At 39.7% G+C, this 22,303-nt stretch overlaps 2 protein-coding genes across 3 annotated transcripts; one reads left to right on the forward strand and one right to left on the reverse strand.

The window, feature by feature from the left end:
- Window positions 1–1,394: 1,394 nt before the first annotated feature.
- On the reverse strand, window positions 1,395–6,050 carry TMEM70 (transmembrane protein 70). Of its 2 annotated transcripts, none has more exons than XM_031050500.2 (3): window positions 5,963–6,050; window positions 4,806–4,917; window positions 1,395–3,684 (listed from the first exon to the last, which is right to left on the reverse strand). In XM_031050500.2, exons 1-3 carry the CDS (start codon window positions 5,987–5,989, stop codon window positions 3,236–3,238), a joined length of 588 nt encoding a protein of 195 aa, XP_030906360.1. In that variant the 5' UTR covers window positions 5,990–6,050; the 3' UTR covers window positions 1,395–3,235. The 2 variants fall into 2 exon arrangements, with proteins under 2 accessions (XP_030906360.1, XP_030906359.1); XM_031050499.2 differs by lacking the exon at window positions 5,963–6,050 and adding an exon at window positions 5,387–5,660.
- On the forward strand, window positions 6,032–21,862 carry ELOC (elongin C). The gene is made up of 4 exons (XM_005150810.4): window positions 6,032–6,170; window positions 15,047–15,104; window positions 17,497–17,640; window positions 19,263–21,862. The coding sequence occupies exons 2-4, from the start codon at window positions 15,101–15,103 to the stop codon at window positions 19,451–19,453; spliced, it is 339 nt and encodes a 112-aa protein (XP_005150867.1). The 5' UTR covers window positions 6,032–6,170; window positions 15,047–15,100; the 3' UTR covers window positions 19,454–21,862.
- Window positions 21,863–22,303: the final 441 nt, after the last annotated feature.

Here is a 22,303-nt window from a genome sequence, read left to right on the forward strand (position 1 = left end):
GATCCAACCCTAACCCTAACCATTTCTCAAGGGGGCTGTCACAGGTCATGTTGTACATGAGAGCATGAAGAAATCCATGGTATGACCACAGAACTCCAAAGCAACCAAATTGCAGCAGCTTACCAAGTTTCCACCTAGTACGTTATACTGAGCAACTGTAATAATTCACGTGTACTCTTAATTTTTACAGCACAAACAGAATTTCAGGAAGTTTCCATCACCTAAGTTAGGCCCTCATAGTACCAGGAAAATACCTACAGATTTTCTTCATCTTTGCCAGTGCGATGATTCTGGTTTGTAATAAAGCAAGCTCCAGTGACATTAGTTACCTTTTAATTCTAGAGAGTGTGGTTAAGTGTGAAGTACCTCAGAGCTTTGAAGATTTCTCTTTGAAGTATCAAAAGGGGATAATTTTCTCATCAGAAATTTTTACATTTGCAAGGAAAGGCTGAGGGTCGTGGTATAATTTAATTTACAAAATAATGTTGAAGAATGGCAAGAAGCATTGTGCTTCCTAATTAAGAGCAGATAGAGATTAATGAATAATATTGTGGACAAAGTCAAAAACTTCAGAAAAATGGAGAAGGACACTGGCAAGAAAATAGCCTGTACTCAAAGACTGAAAATTAAAATTCACAAATATCCTGCCTGTTTCCCTAGGAAAAAAGTAATCTCTAACCTTTTGTGGAAGCTTTTAAGGCTGGAAAGGGATAGGAAACATATGTCTAGGAAAGAAGCTTGAGTAATTTTATACATTCCTGTCCTTCACAGCAAATTAACTGGAACTGGTACCAGGGTAAGATGGCACTGGAAAGGCTGCAGGAGCTGGCAGCCCTCATAGTAGGTGTAGCCTTGCAAATAAGACAGCTTGTAAATCAGACATTTTAGAAGACTGGATTTCTACATCAGTATTTCCTTCAGAAATCCAAGCATTGAGCACATTCTCTAGGTCTTATAAATTGTTTCTTCCATGTTGTACATAAGTTACCTACACCCAAAGAAACAACAGCAGCTTCCAGGGATGACAATGTTAGCAGACAGTAATACTTCTGCAATTAGAACTATTTTTCACCAATATAAATATTGGTGATATAAATTGGGGGGGGGAGGAATAAAATAGTTCACAAAATTAATAGGATGTGGAAGTAACATAACCAAGCTTTGGGAATTACTTGATAGCAATGTATTTATTGAAACAAACTACAGTCACTTCTCTTGCAGAATCTGTTAGTACCAAGAGAGAATGTTTTAGTATATGCACATTTCCTGGCTTAGAAGGACACCAAGCACTGCGGTTTCCCACTTGGAAATGCACTCCTCGCACTATGAAATATCTGCATTAAGAAAATACTTTACAAAAAGTAAAACAGAAATGCATCTGGAAGTCTTTTTGAGTTACATTTCCATTCCTTTATTTTGTTTCTAACACAAAGAACAAATGACGGTTGTTTGAATACTACAATTTTGGGTCCTTTTCTTGCAAACTCTCATGTCCTCTTCTTTCTGTACTTGGCATTTAAAGATGAAGTTAACTTTATCCACAAGCATATAAAGAGAGTAAATACATCAGACATGGAAAGATTATTTTTAATTAGGTATAAACCATGATTTCAATAAGGACAAGTAGTACAACCAAATGGTCAGAATTGGCCTCATGTCTTCAATATGATTTACAGATTTTTTTGTTATATATTATTGTTACCTAAGGAGTGATACTGGCTTAATGGAGCTAGAGCAGGCTTTTAAAATTATAGCTGTTCCAGACCAAAGAAACTGCCTCAAAAATATCTGGATGGGATGATTCGCTTTTTAATTACTCAGCAAGTACACTGAGAGCAGTTTCAACAGTCAGGAAAATAACATTTAAAAACACTAATGGTTTAATATGATCTATTTAGTGTCATCCTATAATGGGAACCTGCAGTAATAGTCTTGGAAGACATTTAGACTTTTAATACATTTTTTCAGTTAGAACTTAGGAAACATCTGGAAGGGTAGCAATAATTATTTTCTTTTTGTTTGCAGTATCAGGATGACTTAATTAATAGCAAGATTTAGTTATTACAAAGGGCACTTCTAGTACAAAAGGATTAATTTGAATTTTGCTGCCTTTTTTAGTTCAGCCATTTTTAAGCCTCAAAATATTATGCCCTTCATTACTTGAAAAAAGGTACCTGTCAGTTTCTGTGACAAACTTCTTGGACTAAAAATATTTAAATCCAATTTCTGCATACTCAGACTGCAGAACTAACCAGTCTAGTTACACAAAAAAGACCTAATCCTCTTTTTACTTGAACTAAAGGTGGCTTTCTTCACAGTCCTTAAAATCAAGAGGTACATTTTTAAAGGCACAAGTCATAAACAGCACTCTACAGGAGATTCCTTTCTGCTTCCCCACCTTACATGTTGACAGAATCCATTTTAACAAGCTGCTAGTATTTTCTTAAAGTCAGTTCAGATACAGCACCTGTTTACGATGGCATATGCACAGAGCAAATCTTATGCTAAGGTGCTTTCCCCCCCAACAAGAGAAAGGCTTCTAGCTCTCGACCTCTGGGCTCACGGCTGCTCAGAATGGGGCTCTAGATCAAGAAACCATTGAGAAGCTGTGAGTAGCTAGAGATTATGACAACACAGCCATTCTCCCTATCTATCCAGAGGCCTGCAGGCCTGTAGACAGAGGCTGTAGCAGGAATCAATATCTGTCTGCTTTCTGAAGACTCCACCTGGCTACCCATGTTCTCACAAAGCAAAGTGAAATTCATTTCCACTACCTTTATACCACCAGAAGCATTGATGAAACAGCCTGATCTTTTTGGATTAAGGATAATTAATCTTTAAAGCTTAAAAGCTTAACTATGCACTTGACAGGTAATGAGCACTGCTGATTCTTCTTAAAGGAACTATTCTCTTTGCAATGGAGATGGTGAGACTGCTGCATAGCCCATGTGTTTTACAGTTCTCCTGGATAGTTAATAAAAACAAGCCAAGAATAAAGAAGCACAAGACAGATCTTTTTTTTTTCTTTTACTATGTGTTTTGTTGTTAACTCTGAAGAAACCCCCACATCATTTTTAAGTTTAAAAAATGCTTTGTTTTTTTTTTATACATTCCAAAAATGCACTGGGGAAACTCTAGCTACCTGACACTTAAGAAAGTGTAAGAAAATTTTACATTCTTTCCCATTTATAGCATGGCACCACAAACAATGATAGTGACATTCATTATCTTTGAATTATTTCTTTTCATTGGCTTCATTTTCTTCTTCTAAGTTAAAATAAAAGGATTTGTCATAGCCCATGAGATGGTTAAAATCCTGAGGATCTGGGAAAAGTGTAGGATTAACAAGCATTGATTTCGTTTTAGCATAAAATGTTGTAAACATCTTGGTGATGTCTGGAATCTTTACATCTTTCTGATGGAAAACAGTTGCTTTTTCTGCCAAGATTGCATTGTAGGTAATGGCTGTGTATGTGTCCATTTCATCTTTATAATAGAGTCGAATCACGTAGCCTTTTGTAAGGACATGCAACGTAACTGGAGTTACAAACGTAAAAAACCCAATCACCCCATAAAAAGCAGCTTGGATAAACAGACTTTCAAATCCAATACCAGTTTTGAACATGAGGTAGGGCATCATGAATAGGTTGAATATGCTGGTGGAGTAAGAGAAAAACTTCACACCTACATAAAACAAAACAAAAACAAAACAAAAGTTAATACTTATGAGTAACATTTTCTCTATAATTACATATGGTTTGCTATTTGGTACTGATTGCATTAATTGAATCACTGCAGTTACTGAAACTCCAGGTCCCTTACTTGAAGCTCACAAAGAAGCCATTGGAAATTCAATCCTGTCTTCTTGCCACTGTTCTGGTTCATTTATATGTTCATGCTGGTTTTATCAAAGCCGGTAACTGGCTCTCTATGATGAACTCAGCTACTAGCACATATTATGCATACCTATTAAGGTTTTACTTCACAAACAGAAAACTGATTTCAAAAGAAACTTGATCTAGTTGTGGACAGACGTAATGGTAAACATCACAAACACAACTGGGAATTTCTCTCCTCACCAGTAACAAATGTTGACAGTGTGCATTACAAAGAAGCTTGCCTGCTCTCCCACCATGCACAACTTGGAAACTATGTTAGTCAATATTAACAGGTACTCCACATTCATCTTGCATGCAGCCTAAATGGCAGTAACCAGTATTGTGAATAACCCATGGTCCTTAAGCCACCATGAGTACCAGTAGTCTAAAACACTCTGGTTATTAAGTGTGTTATGGCATACTTCCTCCTTACTTAAGATACATTTCAAAAATGCATATCAGAAAACATCCAGCAGGTTACTTTTCACTAAGGCTCTGAACATTAACTGGTCAAAGAAAGATCAACAAAGTCTCATCACAAGTATTGCATTTCATCACAGTATCTGTCTACTTCAGAAATACTTCAGTAACATTTGAAAAGATACAGAATACAAACAGCCATTACAGCTAGTCTTTGTTTGCTACTGGGCTGGGTTAACACACTCCAAAAGCTGCAAGGGAAACAGAAAGAAGCTGTGGAGTTACAGAGGTGTACAGTACCTACAGAACACCCTGCACACCCAAGTGCAGAAGCACAAACCAAGCACCACCACCACAATTTTTGCTGTACAGAGGATCCAGGTTTTAACAGGGTTGGAAAAGAGAACACTCACTTTTACACTGTTTGATCTTAAAGTTATCAAACACTGTTAAATAATTTAATAATAATAATAATAAAGGCAATATAAATAATTTCAAGTCACATACCTAACACTGCCTTTGCCAAATTTCCTTTATAAACTAATCTTCCGTGTTCTGGGTGATCATGAGGGGTGGATGTGCTGAGGCTGCGAAGAGCCAATCCTTGAAGAGATGTAACCTGAAAGATGAAAGCAGTACATGGCCGAACAACATCAGCACCAATCTGGCCTTTATAATACATATATATGTATATAACACACTGCGTTTCTCCTAGCCTTGAACCTACTCCAAGCATCTTAAATTAGGAATTAAAGTTATGTTACACTACAAATCACACCACAAAGTTGAACTAATGTATTTCCTGACTGCTTTCGTAATGCTCTATGTAGATATCCCAATAAAGCATTTAATACTTGCAAACCCACTGATGAACACTCTGCTTGCCATTATTTCACATACCGGGACACTGACAGGGCCCACGCCTGGCAGGCCTCTAGTTTGATCTCAAATAGCCCTGAGGGGGATCTAAAGTTCCCTATTTTCCGGACGGAAAAACCCGCGATCCCACGACTGCCGCCCTGCTCCCGGCCAGCTCCTCCGGGGAGGGAAGTGGGGCCGCGCCGCAACACCACCACCTGCTACACAACCTGCTGGGTCCCCGCGGCGCTGGGCAGGGCCGCCCGGTGGCGGAGAGCGGCGGGGAGCCCGTGGGGAGCAGTGCCCCTCAGCCAGGCGGCGGCGGCAGCGGAGACCGGGGCGACGGCACGCCGACAGCCCGCAACCCGCAGCAGCAGCATCGTGTCGGGCCTTGTCCCGCTGCTGCCGAGGGAAGGAGAGCAGCACACCGAGCGGTGCACCAGCGGCAGCCCCTCACGCCCCGCAAGCCCGCGCTTTGGTTCCGCCGGCAGGAGCAGTCTGATCGACTCCACCGCGCCCCCGCCAGGCTGCCGGCGGCCGCCTCCGCCTGGCGGTACAGTACGGCGGCCTCGAGGGTGGGCCGGGACTATTAGACGGGACCCATGGGTGCCATTGGCACTGCATTCTTGGGGACAGCAGAGCGGGGCGAGCTGAGAGCTTACGCCCTCGGGTTAAGACCCGCGTCCGATGAGCCACAGACTGTGCCCGCCCTCGGGGACCAAGGCTGCCACTAACCCCAAGGCCGGAACCGCCGCCCGCCTCAGCACCTTCCCCCTCCCCTCCTAACACGGGGAACAAGAACCTACATCCCCCAGAACCACACGCCCCAGCATGCACCGTTCCCGCCGTGCGGCATGCCGGGAGCCTGGCGCAGCACGTCTTCCAAGGGCAAGACGGCGGGGGGCGCTCGTCCAGAGCAGGAAGTGACCTGCGACCTGGCCGGAAGTTCTTGTGAGGCAACTGGCCCGGTACGGCGGGGCCCTGCGAGCGGGGCGGAGGGAGCGGCGCTGACGGGTGAGTGGCTGCGGGGGCCTTACCGACGTTTGGGGGCCGAGGCGGGCGGGGAGCCCTAGAGTCTGCCCCTCGAAGGACAGTGGACCTTGCCCACTGCGCCGCGATCGACCCGCTGCCAGAGGCGCACGGAAGCCGGGCCGCGGAACGGGATGCTTGGAGCGGCCGGGGGTGCGTGGAGGGGCGCGGTGCCAGGCTGGGGGTCCCCGCCCGGGGCGGTGGTGAAGGGCGCGTTTCTTTGCGGGAGCGAAGCGGCCTCCTTGAAATCCAGGCGCCGCCGGGATAGGGGCTTTCCGGAACCTTGTTTTAATTAAGTATCGCTCTTAAACTTTTTCCGTCACAAATCACGCCCACCCCCTTCCCCCGCCAGGCCCTAAAGATTGGGGGAAAGCTAAGGCCAAAAGCATTTAGGATGCATCCGCAGAGGTTGTTATACCAAGGTGAGAAGTGCCGGTTAAAGTGCTTTAGCTGTAATGGTCGACGAATATAAGCAAAGCAGGGTTGAAGGAAAAGGGTGATACACCTAGACGTAGTAAGAAAGATAAGGTTCTTAGTGCCATGGGTTCCTCAGAGAAAGATTCTTCTTTAATATAAAGGAATCTAAGCATTGGCAAGTTATTGATGGCTTCAGACATTCGGATGAAAAGGTGATGGTGATGCTAGTGGTTAACTTTGATGTCCAGTTTAGTCTCAAATTGTGCGCAGGAACTTAAAGATGTGTATTTAGTACTGTAGCTTATGAGCTAAGCTTAGTAGGGAAGTTTAGATAGCCACAGGCCACTTGTTTACTTGGACTTGCTGAAGATCACTTGCAAAAGTTCACTTTGGAAGAAAGCCAGAACATAGATAGGCAGGTGAGGGACCTTTGAGATAAAATGTGTGTTTGTAGACACATTTCTGCATAATTCCTGATGTACTCCAATTTCCTGGTTTTGCTGTACATATATAGATAGTGGCCAAAAAATATTGTTGGGAGAGAAATAACATTTGTTAAGTGAAGAGTGAACTTACAAGGGGAATAAGTGTTAATTACTTTTTTCTTTTTATGATACATTGGCTATCATCTTTGCATACATAGTGCACACCATATACCTTGAGGTTAGCCTTTTAATATATTTAAGTTTTGTCAATAATGGGCATTTCCCATTAACATTGGGAAATTTGAGATATTCTTTAAAAACTTTAAGCATTTCAGCATTTTTTTTCTCATGTCAAAGTAATCTGAGATTTCTGTTTTGTTTTTTTTTTTTTTTATACTGGAGTAGGTGATTAACAGATTTGTGTAGTTTCACGTAGCCTTAATGTGAAGACTTAATATTGGTACCATGAGGAGATCCAGTGGATTTTCTGAGGTATCTTCTTCTATCTCCCAAAGTCATATTTCTTTTTCTAGTACGTTTGTGGTCATGCTTCCCTAACCCTTATGTTTTGGGGAGAAATTTAATACCTTTTAAAAGTGTACTTAGCTTGAGATGTTTGTGGTTTTGCAATTCTCAGTGCATAAGAAATTCCTAAGTTTTGTCATAGAAGTGTGAGTTTTGTCAGATGGAAATAAAGTAATTCTGATGTATTTTGACAAGTTCTCTTGCACCTAGAAAGGTTCAGAACTTAAATTATCTTCAACATGGTGTGGCTTGCATAACAGTAGTCTTTGATGAATGCCTATGACATTTTGCAAGCTGCTAGCAGCTGTTTTTTTCCTTAATGGCCAGAGCTGTACAGTACAGGGCTTTTATTGTATGTTGGGAGGAAAACAGTAACACCCCCCCGCCTTTTGTTTCTCCCTTAAAACTTTATTGGGATTTACTGAAAAGGAAAGTTTCCATGGGCAAAAGAAGAACATCTTACCTGAGATCTTTCATACTCCCTATGTGGTATCCTGCCTCACCTCCTATTTATCTTAACTAGCACTCACCCATAGTATACTCTCTGGTGCTCCTGAATGTTTGAATTTTAGTGCCCATGAGCATGGAGTAATGAATCAGCTGACGTGTAAATCACACTGTACAGGTTTTCTTTCACGTGTTTTGTAAGTATGCTACAATCCTCATTTACATTATTTTTTTTAAATGTGTGGTGAGCAATGAGTACTGAACTGGAGAGCAGTATTTTTAAACAAGTTAGTGTACAGGATCAAGAATAGGACTAGAATTTAGGCTTGAAGAGTAGGAAGCTTCTCTTTTTAACACACAACAGCATTTGTTTGCTGATGAACTCTTACAGATATACAAATGACACCTAGAAAATGTCGCATTTGGCTTCTAAACTGATCTAGGAATTGTGAAGACATTTATGTTATTTGCCTATATTTTCCAAAAATTAACAGTGTAGGATACAGAAATGTCACCAGCTGAAGCAGACAGAGGCTGTGTGTGCACTGCCCAGCTAATGAATTGGAAGCCATTTGTGTTTCTTTCGACCAGAATCTGAGTTTTTAAGAGTTTTCTGTGGGATCAAAGAATTTGAGTGCTTGAAATGTTTGCATAGATTTAATTTGCTTGTGCTAAGCAGAATAGCAGTGACGTTCAGGAATCTGTGCAGTGGTTGCATGTGTTCAGTTAAATTAGTATATGCCCTTCATAACATAAGTGTATGTCTGTTCCAGTCTCATCGACATACATACAGGATATACAAGGAAATTACAATTCTGGGAAGCTTTGGGGATGAGCACACAGCTTCGGGAGTGAGGTGGGAAGGTCATGGACATGCTTTGGTTTTTGTCTTGCATTCAGTGCTCAAGAGAAGTAGAAAAGAGATCAAACTAAACTCAACGTACCATAGTATTTCTTCTTAGAGTTGTAAAGGAGGAGAATAAGATATTGAAGTAGGCTAACAAGAACCCATGCCTTGTGTGGGTTAATTACGATAGTTTGCTAAATTCTACCTCATAGGTGTAAATATTCTAGCAACTTGTGAAAATTTTCAGTCCTTTAATATCTAATGAGAACTTTGTTTTCTACAGCAAGAGCTTCCTTTTTTAGACTGGTTGGAAATTTTCTGTGCCAGATACACTAGTTCTAGTTGTCTCTTATTCTTTCTCACTTATTAAAAAATGGCATATCATTTTTATGTAATCTTCCTCTTAACAATTGCAGGTTTTACTCACCTTTTTCTTTTAAGGAACCAAGGCAGGAGAGCAATAGTAACTAATATATGTGCATTTTTTATATTAAAGGCAGGGAGTTGAGCTACGTAATTGCTAATGCCACGTAAGCTTCTTCAAGAGGAAATGGAATTATGAATGTGCTTCAACAAAAATTGGTAGTTCTCTGCAGGAATCTGAAATAGTCAGATCAGCAATACATACTGAAAAAAGGCAGGGATCTATAGGGATGCTGGTGAGGGAGTTGTGGTCAATGGTTCAATGTCCCGCTGGAAACCAGTAATGAGTGATGTCCCTCAGGGATCGGTGTTGGGACCGATATTGTTTAACATCTTTGTCGGTGACATTGACAGTGAGATTGAGTGCACCTTCAGCAAGTTTGCTGATGACACCAAGCTGTGTGGTTCTGTTGATACGCTGGAGGGAAGGAATGCCATCCAGAGGGACCTTGACACACTTGTGAGGTGGGCTGATGCCAACCTCACAAAGTTTAACCATGCTAAGTGCAAGATTCTACAGCTGAGTGGGAGCAATCCCAGGCACAGCTACAGGTTGGGCAAAAAGGAAATTCAGTGCAGCCCTGCAGAGGAGGACTTGGGGGTGTTGGTTGATGAGAAAATGAACATGAGCCAGCAGTGTGCACTCACAGCCCAGAAAGCCAACCATATCCTGGGCTGCATCAAAAGGAGCGTGACCAGCAGGTTGAAGGAGGTGATCCTGCCCTTCTACTCTGCTCTTGTGAGCCCTCACTTGAAGTATTGTGTGCAGTTCTGGTGCCCTCAACATAAAAAGGGCATGGAACTGTTAGAACAAGTCCAGAGGACGGCCACGAGGACGATCAGGGGACTGGAGCACCTCCCATATGAAGACAGGCTGAAAAAGTCGGGGTGTTCAGCCTGGAGAAGGCTGCTTGGAGACCTCATAGCAGCCTTCCAGTATCTGAAGGGGGCCTACAGGGTTGCTGGTGAGGGGACTATTCATTAGGGACTGTAGTGATAGGACAAGGGGTAGCAGATTGAAACTTAAACGGCAGAGGTTTAGATTGGATATAAGGAAGAAATTCTTTACTGTAAGGGTGGTGAGGTACTGGAATGGGTTGCCCAGGGAGGTTGTGAATGCTCCATTCCTGACAGTGTTCAAGGCCAGGTTGGATGAAGCCTTGGGTGATATGGTTTAGTGTGAGGTGTCCCTGCCCAAGGCAGGGGGGTTGGAACTATATGATCTTAAGATCCTTTCCAATCCTAACTATTCTATGGTTCTATGATTCTAAGGCAAATGCTTGAGTGTTCAGAGAACTTGGATTGTTCTCTTCCCTTTTGGTGTAGTCTTGGTGAAGTCAGATGGGCAGCTACAGAATGTGCAAAAGTAATTAAAATACAGGTTGTTACCAGAATTCTCACCAAGTCTCTTTCTTCATGTTGTCTTGGAAAAAATGTCATTTCTATTGTTTTCATTATGCAAAAGGAAATAGTGACATGCTTTTCAATAAATAATGCATTAGAAATACCCTGTAAGAAAAGAAGTTCTGATAAGAGTATACTAGGTCACTTGACTTTTCTGTTTCTAACCTACTATTTAGCACTTAAGGACATGCAATTGTCAATTAAAATTATATATATTTTTCTGCAGCAAATTTCCCTCCGCAGTATTTTTGCTAAACACACAAGCAATAACTTGGGTGTGACTGGGAATTCTACCTCCTATTAAATAGCAAATGAAGATGATATCCAAGAAATAAATAAATCTTACATATTTTCTGTGCCAGTGTTTTGGTGTATTACTTCTGCTATCCCACTTATTTTTTCTGTAAACTTGGGAACCAATAAGATAGTTGACTAAAAATAAGCTGTGGCTTGCACAAGATCATGTTAATACTGTCTCAGATTATTTCAATGTGGCTTTTGGGAAGAAGATGCTTGTAATAAAACAGTAATTTTGAACTGCAGTATCTTCTGAAGTGTCATGACACTGAACACTTCTTGATCCAGAAGAAGAACTAGTAGATTCTAACAGGTTATTATTGTTTTGGAGTTATTGGTTTGGATTTTTTTATTGGCTTGGGGCTATTTTTTTAGGTTTTTCATGTTTCCCAGGTTCTTGTATTTCTTTCCTTCTCTTTTGTTTCATTGACTCTATGATACCAGACTGGAAACTGAGAGAAAACAAAGTGTATCCCTTGCTTATATGTCAAATGTATAATGGAATGTATTATGCCTTGTTCTTAAAAGCAGGTAGGCTTTCTGCATCTTTTACTTTTGGCAATAGAATGTTAGTTTTGTACTGTATTTGGAACCAAACTTGGATTCTGGAATAGCAGTGTGAATTTTATTCTTTTTTTTTTTAGTGTGTTCTTTTGTTGGACTTAAATGGAGGAATAACATTAGAATATTTCTCCCTCTTTGTTTATCCTTTTAATAAATTCTTATGTCTGTCTTCATTCTAGTTTTATTTTGCTAAACTGAGTAAAGCAAGACTAATTTTTATTTTATGCAACAGACTCTTTGGTCATTTCTGTAGTTCTTGTAATTGGAACTTGGTTTTCTTGAAAACAGGAATTCAGAATTGTGTGTTGTATTCCAAACAAGTTGTTGCTCATGTGCGACAATGTTCATATTCCCCCATCTTTATTGCAAAGAAATCCTTGATTTGCATTTGCCTCCATCCTCCCTCACCCCCCCCACTACAGTGTTGCATCAACCTATAATTGACCACAGAATGACTATACTCCCAAATAACAAGCCCTCACTACATGAAAGAAACTTGTATCAGACTCTATGTGCAGGAATCTTGCATTTAATATGATATATTTTCATGTGGCTCCTAGTTTGTCATTTTCAAGACTGGTGACTTACATGTTCTGCAGTGCTTTCAACTTCTGTATTGTCTAAATCTGCCTACTCTTTTCTGGCAGCATGGTCTAAAACAAACAAAAAAAAAAAGAGTTTTTTTTTAGGAATTAGTAGCTCTTTTCTGGCCCAGTTGTTCCGTGTTTGCAACATCGTACTCTGTTTTGGTACTAAGTTTCTATCTCATTTTAAGATTACCTTCTCATCTATTTATGATTTACAGGTTCCAGATTGCATCTTGATTGGGTTTCCTTGTTTCAAGGAAGTGACTGATTCATTTTTTAGGTATTGGTTTAGTCCAACATGTCCTATATCTGCAACACGTACTGCACTTCTGTCCTATCTTCCTTTTTAATACAGTTGATTCAGACCACTGAGCCTGATAACTTTTTTTCATCAAGTGTTAACTACTGGGTTTTGGTTTGGCTTGGGTTTTTCCCCTCTCTCTAATCGTATAATAGCACATTTCATTTTATTAAAATGCTCATTGCAGCTTTTTGGGACAGCTCTAATGTTCTGGTGTAGACATTTATTTTCTTTTTTTTTTTTTCAGTTTCCCAGCTTTAATGCAAGTTATGCTTTTACCTTGCAAGGTTTTAATATATTTGCATTCCCGCTAAATAGCCTGTATTTATTCTGGTATTTAGCAGCATTATTCTTATTGGAAACCAAGGCACATTTTATCATCACCAGTACCTCCAAATGGTATCGCTTCTTCTGTGCTTTTCTTTTTGTGGGGTTTTTTGTTTGTTTAGGGTTTTCAGGTTTGTTTTTTTGTTTGTTTGTTTTATTGTTATTATTTTCACTACTCTTTTGGAATGTAGGGAAGGATTCTGTGGCTTGAGAAAGTGGTAGCAAAGTGATCCTCTCCTGCAAAGCAGAAGTAGTAATGTCAGGTATCCCTTCAGTTCCTGAGCGACAGATATTCTCCTATCAGATGATTGATATCTGTTTACAACAAACTGTTGAAATAGGGTGAAAGATCCCATCAGTTTTGTGCCGCATCTGTGCCAGCACCTAGATGTAATTTCCTTGGATGTGTTCCTGGAATTACTGAAAATGGCAAAGGCACTTAACACTCAATATTAAGGTGCCTCGATGACAGTGGATGCAAGTTAACTCAAAGATCATTCTTGAAATGTGTCCTGAATTACATATTCAAGAACTTTTTATCTGCAAGAATACAGGTTAAGGTGTTCCTGATACCAATGGGAAAGGAAAATAGTTTAAGCTATTTCTGTGAAATAAGGATAATTTTCAAAGATCACAATGTAAGTGGAGAATGATTTCTGCTGAGTTCTCCAGAGACAACTAAAAACAGTTGGTTATGCATGTGTAGTTTGATTCGGTGTACATAAGTCACCTTCTGAAAGCTAGAGGAAACATTCAGACTATTGCATATTTGTAGAAATATAGTTTATACTTTTAGAAATACAGAAATAATTTGAGAAAAAGGAGGTGGAACAAATTGGCACTGACATGATGGTGAGAAGTGAAAGTATCGGCAGTAGCAAAGAGCTGCATCTTCTGAATAGATGCAGAGATCTCTGTAATGCTCCCTCCAAATCTTGCGGTTTCCTCCTCAACTTGCTTTCATATTTTGCTAAGCTTTTACCAGAAACATTGGAGGAAAGAGGTGTGAGTAGTGGTCTATATTCTGGTTTTCACACCTGGGGTCCTTTTCTAGTGGGTAGTCACAGTTCATGAATCTGCTGTCACTTCTTGCTTTTCAAAGCAAGAACATGGTTTGTCAGAATTCCTACCAGTCTTTTTGCTGCCACCAGCTCTGGGTATCAGCTGTGAAACCACCTAGAACCACTGGTGCTGTTTTCCTGAACGTGGGGGCACAGAACAGTGGTAATGTGCTACTGAACAGTAGCATTGAATTGTACTAGGTTGATGTTTAGAGAGTAGCTCTTAATGTGAAAGGAATTTTAGGACAGCAGGTGGGTGAGTGGAATTTCTCTTCCCAAGTTTTGTTTCCCACAGCAGAGATGCCATTCAAAGTAAAGAAAGAAATGTTGTAACTGAGCATACCAGATTTGTTCTGTAAACAAGTGCTTCTGTTCCTCTGACTCTTCGGATTCACTGATCTGGCAAAATTTGTAGCAAGCTGGATGTCAATATTTATAACTTGTAGAAGCCCCTGGTTAGCTTACCATATAAATACCTACATTAAATGTCTGAAGTAGACTGTCTAGGTGACGCTGGTGGCTGTATCAGGAACTGTCAGTCTCCTGTAAAGGATAAGTTGGAGGCCAGGTATTTAGTGCACACTGATGAGAGTCATCCCTCACCCTTCTCCAGCCTAAAAAACTGCAGTTCTCTCAGTCTCTCCTTGTATGACAAGTTTTCCCACCCCTTGGTTATCTTTGTGGCTTCTTGCAGGATTCAGTTCAGCCTGGTATGTGCTAGGGAGCCCAGAGCTGAGCCCAGCACTCTAGGTGTGTCCCACCAGTATTAAGTAGAGGGGCAGGATCACCATCCTCAGCCTACTGGCAACACTCCTCCTGATACAGCCCAGGCAGCTGTTGGCCACCTGTGCTGCAAAGGCACATTCCTGGTTCATGTTCAACTTGGTGTCCACCAACACCCCTAGGTCTCCTTCTGCAAAGCTGATATGCCCCCAGACGATACTGCCTGGGGTAGTTCCTCCCAAGGTACAGGCATTTGCAATTCGCTTTGATGAACTCCATACTTTCCCTGTTGGCCCCTTTCTCTAGCCTCTGGATTATGGTAGGGACCTCTCGACAGCAAAAATAAGTTTCAGAGCATAATGCTTTCCAAACATAATGTTCATCAACATTGCATGCTGTGTATCATGAGATTCTTTTCTGCAGAGTATTTATGGTAGCATTCAGGCTAATAACTAAAGATGACATATGAAATTGTATTACTGACTTAAGATGTCGCCACTTGTGTTTTTTCAGACGCTCCTATTGCAAAAGCTGCAGTTGAAAAGAAAAAAAAAAGTTAAGAAGAGAATGGGTAAGTTCGTCATCTTGGAGGTTGGGTAGAGGAGGTGGATTGTAAGACTTTAAATACTGATCTTGTCACTGGTTTTCTTGTAGCTTCAAGGGTTAATGGAACTTCCTACAGATGTTTTTAGGAAGATTTTCTCAAGTGACTTTTCATTTGCTGAAAGACCTGTTCAGAATGCATCTACCTAACAATAGATATCACTTGTTTAATATGCATAGTGCTGAAAATTTACATGCTAAACCAGGATGCCTGTAGGGTTTTGTAGCACTAATCTTTTACATAGTAGACAAAAAAAAATTCACTGTGTGCTGTTTTAATTTTTTTTCTTTGTTAGTTAAGGTCAGCCTGTTGAATTCTGGCAAAGAGATCATAATAAGGACTGATTTCTGATAAGTTACATTGTGTGTGATCTGACTAAATCTCCAAACCTGTTGTGTCTGCCTCTACAAATGACCACGTAATGAAACATGATTGGAAAGATTATAGATTTATCTATACTTTTCCTGAATGTACTTTAGCATGTTTGGCACTGACAATATTAAAACTGGCAATAACTACATGATAATTCATTTTTTACTTCAAATTTACAAAGCAACCTTATTGATTGGGGGAATTCTGTATTTGCTGTAACACTAGATATAATGTAAGGTACTTTGACATAATTAATTCTTATTCCTTGTTTTGTCAGAAGGAAAAACAACTCTTAACAATCAAATGTCAAGGCTGTAGTCTATATCTGTTTCATCTCCCTCTTCTGCATGCAATTATAAAATCCTGGCAGTATATCACGTTTCTAGAAGGGTACAGATCTCTTCTGTTCTACTTTCCCAAGCTGGAAGAACTTCCAGGACTTTCACTTTCAACTTTTGGTCAAGATAATACTGTTTTGAAAATCAAATTTTGTGCAGTGTCAAATTTAAGTACTTTTACTGGTATTCTAGCAATACTTGCTATATTAGTCCCTTAGAAAACACAGTGTTTGAAAGGAAGCATTAACTTTTCAGTCTGAATTTGAATTGTATATTTAGGTGGGGTGGGGTTTTACATGCATTTTTTCAAAAATATTTTAACATTACTGCAGTCTTTCTTCCCGAAGAGTTTACAGGAATATGCAAAGGCCAGATGCAAAGTCAAGTCTCCTTAGTGTGATAGTGTCCTGTGGTGCTGAGCACTCTACAGGCACAGAGCTGTTAGTGGGTCCTGCCTGCTGCCTAAATAGACAAGACAGGTGCAAGATGGAGGAACTGTTCATCCTGCACAAAGTGAACAGTGCAGTGGTGGCAACAGACATGTTGGTTTTTCAACTTTTAAGGAAAGTACTGTTAGGAGAGAATAAATAAAGGAGCAAAAAGGGAAGGGGATAAGGGCTTCTAGAGAAACAGAGGGTAGGTATGTAGTGAGACAGAAGGGAAAAGGGAAATGGAAAAAGCAGTCAAAACTGCTGTGAGGAGAGTTTCCAAATTCCCTTCGGTTTACTGCTTTTGTACTTCCCTGTTTCCAGCAGAGGTCATGACACGGATGTGCACTAACACTGCATGGTGCATCAGGAAGAACTTCTTTACTGTAAGAGTGACAGAGCACTGGAACAAGTTGCCCAGGGGGGTTGTGGAGTCTCCTATGTTGTAGATATTCAAGGCCTGCGTGGACAAGTTCATGTGTGATGTACTCTAGGTTTCCCTGCTCTTGTAGGGGGGTTGGACTAAATGATCTTTCGAGGTCCCTTCCAACCCTTGGAATTCTGTGATTCTGTGCTTGGTTTGGCTGGGCATTGGGAGAGGGTGACTCTTACTTCATGTCATTTCTTCAGTACAGGAATACTCACTGCTTTTACTCTTACCTGTACTTCAGAAACCACTTGGGTTTTTGTTTGGTTTTTTTTTTGTTGGTTGGGGTTTTTTGGTGGGTTTTTGTCTGGAGGGGTTTGAGTAGGTTTTTTTTGTTGTTGTTTTGGGATTTGAGGTTTTTTGTTGTTTGGTTTGGTTTTTATGTGTATTCAGGTAACTTTTAGTAAGTTAAGCCATATTTATAATATATTTTAGTATGTATGATAAATATGGCAGTAGCCTTATGGAGGGAAGCAGTAGTATGTTCAATTCACCTGATAATGTCTAAAGGAAAATTTCATCCATACCTAGGTTTTGGAAATCATGTCAGAATTTGGTAATGGAGAAATAAGAGAGATGTTAACAAAGTTCTTACTTTTGCATAAATTATTTCTTTAAAACAGATAGCTGAGTGATTCAGAGAAGCCATTTTCAAATAGGCAAAATACTTCTGTCTTACTTCTGATAATACTGAGTTCTTTGGTTTGTAAACATAGAGAACACTTCAGTGTGAATACTTAGTGATGTGAATCTCTCATTGTGTTCTGAAACTGTTAATCTGTTTTCCATTATAGATGGAGAAGAGAAAACATATGGTGGGTGTGAGGGCCCAGATGCTATGTATGTGAAGTTAATATCCTCCGATGGCCATGAGTTCATTGTAAAAAGAGAGCATGCATTAACATCAGGAACAATAAAAGCTATGTTGAGTGGACCAGGTAAGTACAAAAGATATAGTACCTTCACGTTCTTTGTTCTCACTTTTGCACAGGTTTGAATTTCACAGTGTGTGAAAGTTGGAATAAGTGGTAACTTTCCCAGATCCTGTCTAGTTCCTATTTCCACTGGAAAATTTCATCTGTGTGGGGTATCTTACTACCAGCCATATAATTAGACTCTGTCTACTTTTGGAGAGTTAGGGACCTTACAGTATCATTACTACTAGTTTCCCATGGTGTGAGAACTTGAGGGCATTACGTGAGACGTGTACCTGTCAAGTTCAAAGCAGAGAGGAATTGGTAGCTCTTCATTGCCACCTCCATGGTGGAGCCTTTAGTATTCTGTACTGGGTCTGCCTGGTATAGAGTTAATTTTCTTCATAGCAGGTCATATGATCCTGTGGTCTAGATTTGTGACCAAAACAATGCTGATAACACACCAAAGTTTTTAGCTATTGAAGGTTTTGCACAGTGTCAAGGCCTTATCTATTTCTCACTCTTCCCCACCCCCACAAGCGGTTGGAAGGGAACACCACCAGTTAGGTGACTCAAACTAACAAAAGAGATATTGCATGCCATACAATGTCATGGAGTAAATAGGGAGAGGAGTGGGTTAAGGAGGTCAGCTATTTAGCCATCTTTTGCTTGGGAAGTGACTGGGCATCAGTCTGCCCATGGGAGGTAGTGAGTGATCACTTTTGCATGTGTTGTTTTGGTTGTTTTTTTTTTCTTTTGTTTATTAAACAGTTCTTTATCTTGACCCATGACTTTTCTTGTTTTTGCTCTTCCTTTCCTCTTCGCTTGTCTACTGCACGGGGAATTGAGCAAGTGGTTGTCTGGTGCTTAGCCATTTGCTGGAGTTTAAGCCACAATATGGTCATGAGATCCAATGGCAAAGACTTCCCGTTTTAATGACAAAGGCTAGCTTAAGAGGAGGGGAGATGAATTTGCAGCAGGAAAGGACCTCATGTTACTGCATATATAAGACTACCTCTGGTTTAAGTGCCTGAAGTAATCCGTGAAGACCAAAAGGGTGGAGGAGAAAAGAGGGAGAAGTTGACACGGATGCTTTCTCTCTTCTGTACTGTCATCCCCTACCTGTCCCTCCTGCTGCCTGCTTTCACAGCTCATCAAGTTAATGTGTCTTTGAGGTTTCAACCCTCTGTCAAATCTGCCTGAAATTGGAAAATTCAAAGTTACTGGGATCATAGAAGGGACTACTGATAAGTATGCATATGCAGATACAGAACATATAGACTAATTCTTCTTTGGCTAAGATAGCTAGAAATTTCAATTGTAATACTGTTATTGTGACCTTTGGGAACTGAACAAGAGCACCTACCAGGCAAGCATCAGAATTAAACCTAAATTTCTGGTGTAGTTGTTCAGAATATTGTTAATAGACTGCAGCCAAAATAAACATTTTGTATTGCAGGGTATCTTAATATTTTTGAAGGTTGTAAGTGCAGCACATCCTGCTTTATGCTGAATACCTAGGAATATGGGACTAACACAAGTCTATTTAGAATGTGTTGTATTCGCGTGGTAAAGCATTTCGTCTTGCAGTGAATTGAGAGTCTGACTTTTGGTTTTATGTTTTGTTTTGTTTTGTTTTTCTACAGGACAGTTTGCAGAAAACGAAACAAATGAGGTGAATTTTAGAGAGATCCCATCCCATGTCCTATCCAAAGTATGCATGTATTTCACCTACAAGGTCCGCTATACCAACAGCTCTACAGAGATTCCTGAATTCCCAATTGCACCTGAAATTGCACTGGAACTTCTGATGGCTGCAAACTTCTTAGATTGTTAAATAAAATAAATTATAATAAAAAATGTAAAACTTTTTTCAGTATTTAATACATGTAGTTCAGTTAGTAACTTTTTCAGATAGCATGTTGCGTGTGTGCTGTTGAGAACTGTAAAGTTCACTGCAGAGGCAGTTGCCTTCAGTCCTTTTGCATATAGCAATCATTCAGTTGAAATTTGTTTTGCTGCTTACACAAATAAGGAACTTTTCACAAACTGAGACAAATAAACAAATATGCCAATTAGTAGATGGCTATGCCTTATCCTTTAGGTGTGGTAGAACTTTCTTTTAATAAATGAACATAGAAAATACTGGAGTTTAGTCAAATGCTCTTCAAAAGGTAATTATAGTTAAATATGAGTAGCTGCTTAGGGTTTCTAACTTTCTGTTATTGTTAAGGTTTCTAAACATCTGAACTTAATCTCCTTTGTAAGATAGCTTTAGCATAGTTATACTAATTAGATTAGCAATGCCCTCTGAGGTTTGTATACTAACAGTGATACTCCATTTTGGTTGAAAGTGGGAGAATGCTTAGGGCTTTTAATTTAAATCATAGTATAGACATGTCTAAAGGTGTACTTGATACATTTTTCTTTTATAACTTTGATTTTCCCCATTAGTATTTACAAATATTCAAGTCACTTGTCTGTACAGTAAGACTGTGATTATACTGACAGTGGCTTTTAAGGGGAAAAATAATTTAGAATCTGTGTATATTCTGTATAACCTATAAGGCTATTACTAATGTACTGTCACTTGAACTGATAAGGATTTTATATGGTTTCAATTATGGTTTATTTCCATTGTTGTGACTGGTTATGTAAAGTCTGTATTTAATCTTTAGAGTAGTAGTCATTTAAATTTTGTAACATAGTGACTGAAAAGATAGTTATCCTATCTTTTACCTCTTCCTCGATTTCTCTCTTGTATCCACAGAAAAAGACCCTGAAATGTGGAGGTCTTTTATAGTTGAAGGAAAGGGCATTAAGCAGATGTTTAAGGAGCTGTTTTATAAATTTCATAGGTATTTCCAATGTTTTTACAAATATTTTAGGGGAAAAGGATTGGCAAGCCACTGACATAATACGAGAGTGGAACATATCACCTCTTGGTAGTTCCTGCTGGTAGTTGCATAGACTGTCAGCTCTCAAATTTCCATAAAGAAACAAAAAAAAATAAATTAAACTTGAGACAAGAAGTTGCTTTTTGTTCAGCTGCAGCTTGAAGAATCCTTCTGCCAAAATCATCTGTAAATGACAATAAATCATCATTAAAATTATGCTAGAACAACATGGTTAAGCATTTTCATCAGCTGCCACTGCTTCCGCTTTGTTTTGATCAAGAAGTGGTTGTGGTCTTTCATGGAAAAATCCCACTAACAGATGGTGGGACCTCCATTGATGTATTAACTCATGGTGAATTTAGAGGGCTGAAACTCTCCTCTAAACCTGTTTGCCAATGTAAATACAGCTGTGAAGAGATTTTTCTGGACAAAACCCAGTAACTTACATAGACTATGCAGTCTGCCTGTGGAGGAGTTCAGTTGTGACAAACGAAATTTTACCCTGGGCTCGAACAACGCTTGAATAGACAAGCTGACATTTGTCAATGTGTTGATAGATTAGCTGACATTCACATCACATACTTGGCACAATTTATTGTGTTAAATGTGGGGATGTTTATGACTACATTGGGTTTTGCACAATAAAGCTGAAGTGCGTTGCAAGGCAATAGCCTAAAATCCTATGTTTAAGCACTCTGGTCAGTGCTCTTAGTAACTCATTTTCAAGAGCACTAAAAAGATAAACGCAAACCAGAGATACCCTGTTGTGCTGCTTTTGTTAGAGCCACTAGGAATACCCTAAAAGGTCAAAGAATACCAACATGGATATTTTAGTCCCAACTACATTTCAATCTGAGCAACTTGTAAGTTCTTTGGCCATTTTTAATAGTTTGGATATTAATGACTTGAAGTTTAAAACTATTTAGTTTAAAATTGAAGTAAAAAGGATGTCTTTTTATAAAAAGTTGGGTTTTCCTTGTCCCCTCCCCCCCCTTAAGTGTTCCAAAACAATCTCCTGTTAAAATACATTGCATTTTATGATTCCGTACTTCAGCAGCAAGGTAAAATTGCTGGTTTAGTTCTGAATAATTACTTCATTGTTTTTCCTTCAGCTTAATGTATAATACAGTAGCTTTGAACACTCAGGAAATGCAGTAGTGTCCTAGAGCCGCACTATTTGCAAAACCATCGGATGTTAAAACTAACCAGATTTCTAAGGGGGAGGGGGGCAGAGGGAATTAGTGCAATTTCCGCAATAGCGACATGGGTGTGCTATTATCAGACCATTGGAAATTTACCACGCTTAACCCCTGAGTTTGAAATAAATTTCAATATTGAAAATTTTTAAACCTGTGTTTCTGTTGATTTATGGCTTCTTGGAGCATATTCACGTGGAGAATCATGGTTTTCATGGCTGTGTGGTGAGCAAATTGCTAATACGTGTTGTGAAACTGCATGTGTAAAATTAAAGGTTTGGGGTGTCCATAGTTCTGAAGAGTTTCATAGATGTGTTCAGATATCTTTGTGCTTCTCAGAATTACAAGTATGTACAGTTCTCAGAAACTACCAAGTACTAAAAGAGGATGGTATTCCTGAACAACCTTGAAGAGGGCATTTTGAAGACTTCGTGTATCCCATAATATTCCTTTTTATTTAGTAAGCAAGTCCTGTATCTGATAGTTCAAATTTTAAACTGAACCACTGATTTAGCTGTAAAAACTTCCAGATTCTTCAGTAACTGCAAGCAATGACAGAGGTCCTGTTGGATCATGGTTTTTCATCATTTGGCT

Source organism: Melopsittacus undulatus, chromosome 1 (assembly GCF_012275295.1).
Source record: "Melopsittacus undulatus isolate bMelUnd1 chromosome 1, bMelUnd1.mat.Z, whole genome shotgun sequence".
NCBI lineage: Eukaryota > Metazoa > Chordata > Aves > Psittaciformes > Psittaculidae > Melopsittacus > Melopsittacus undulatus.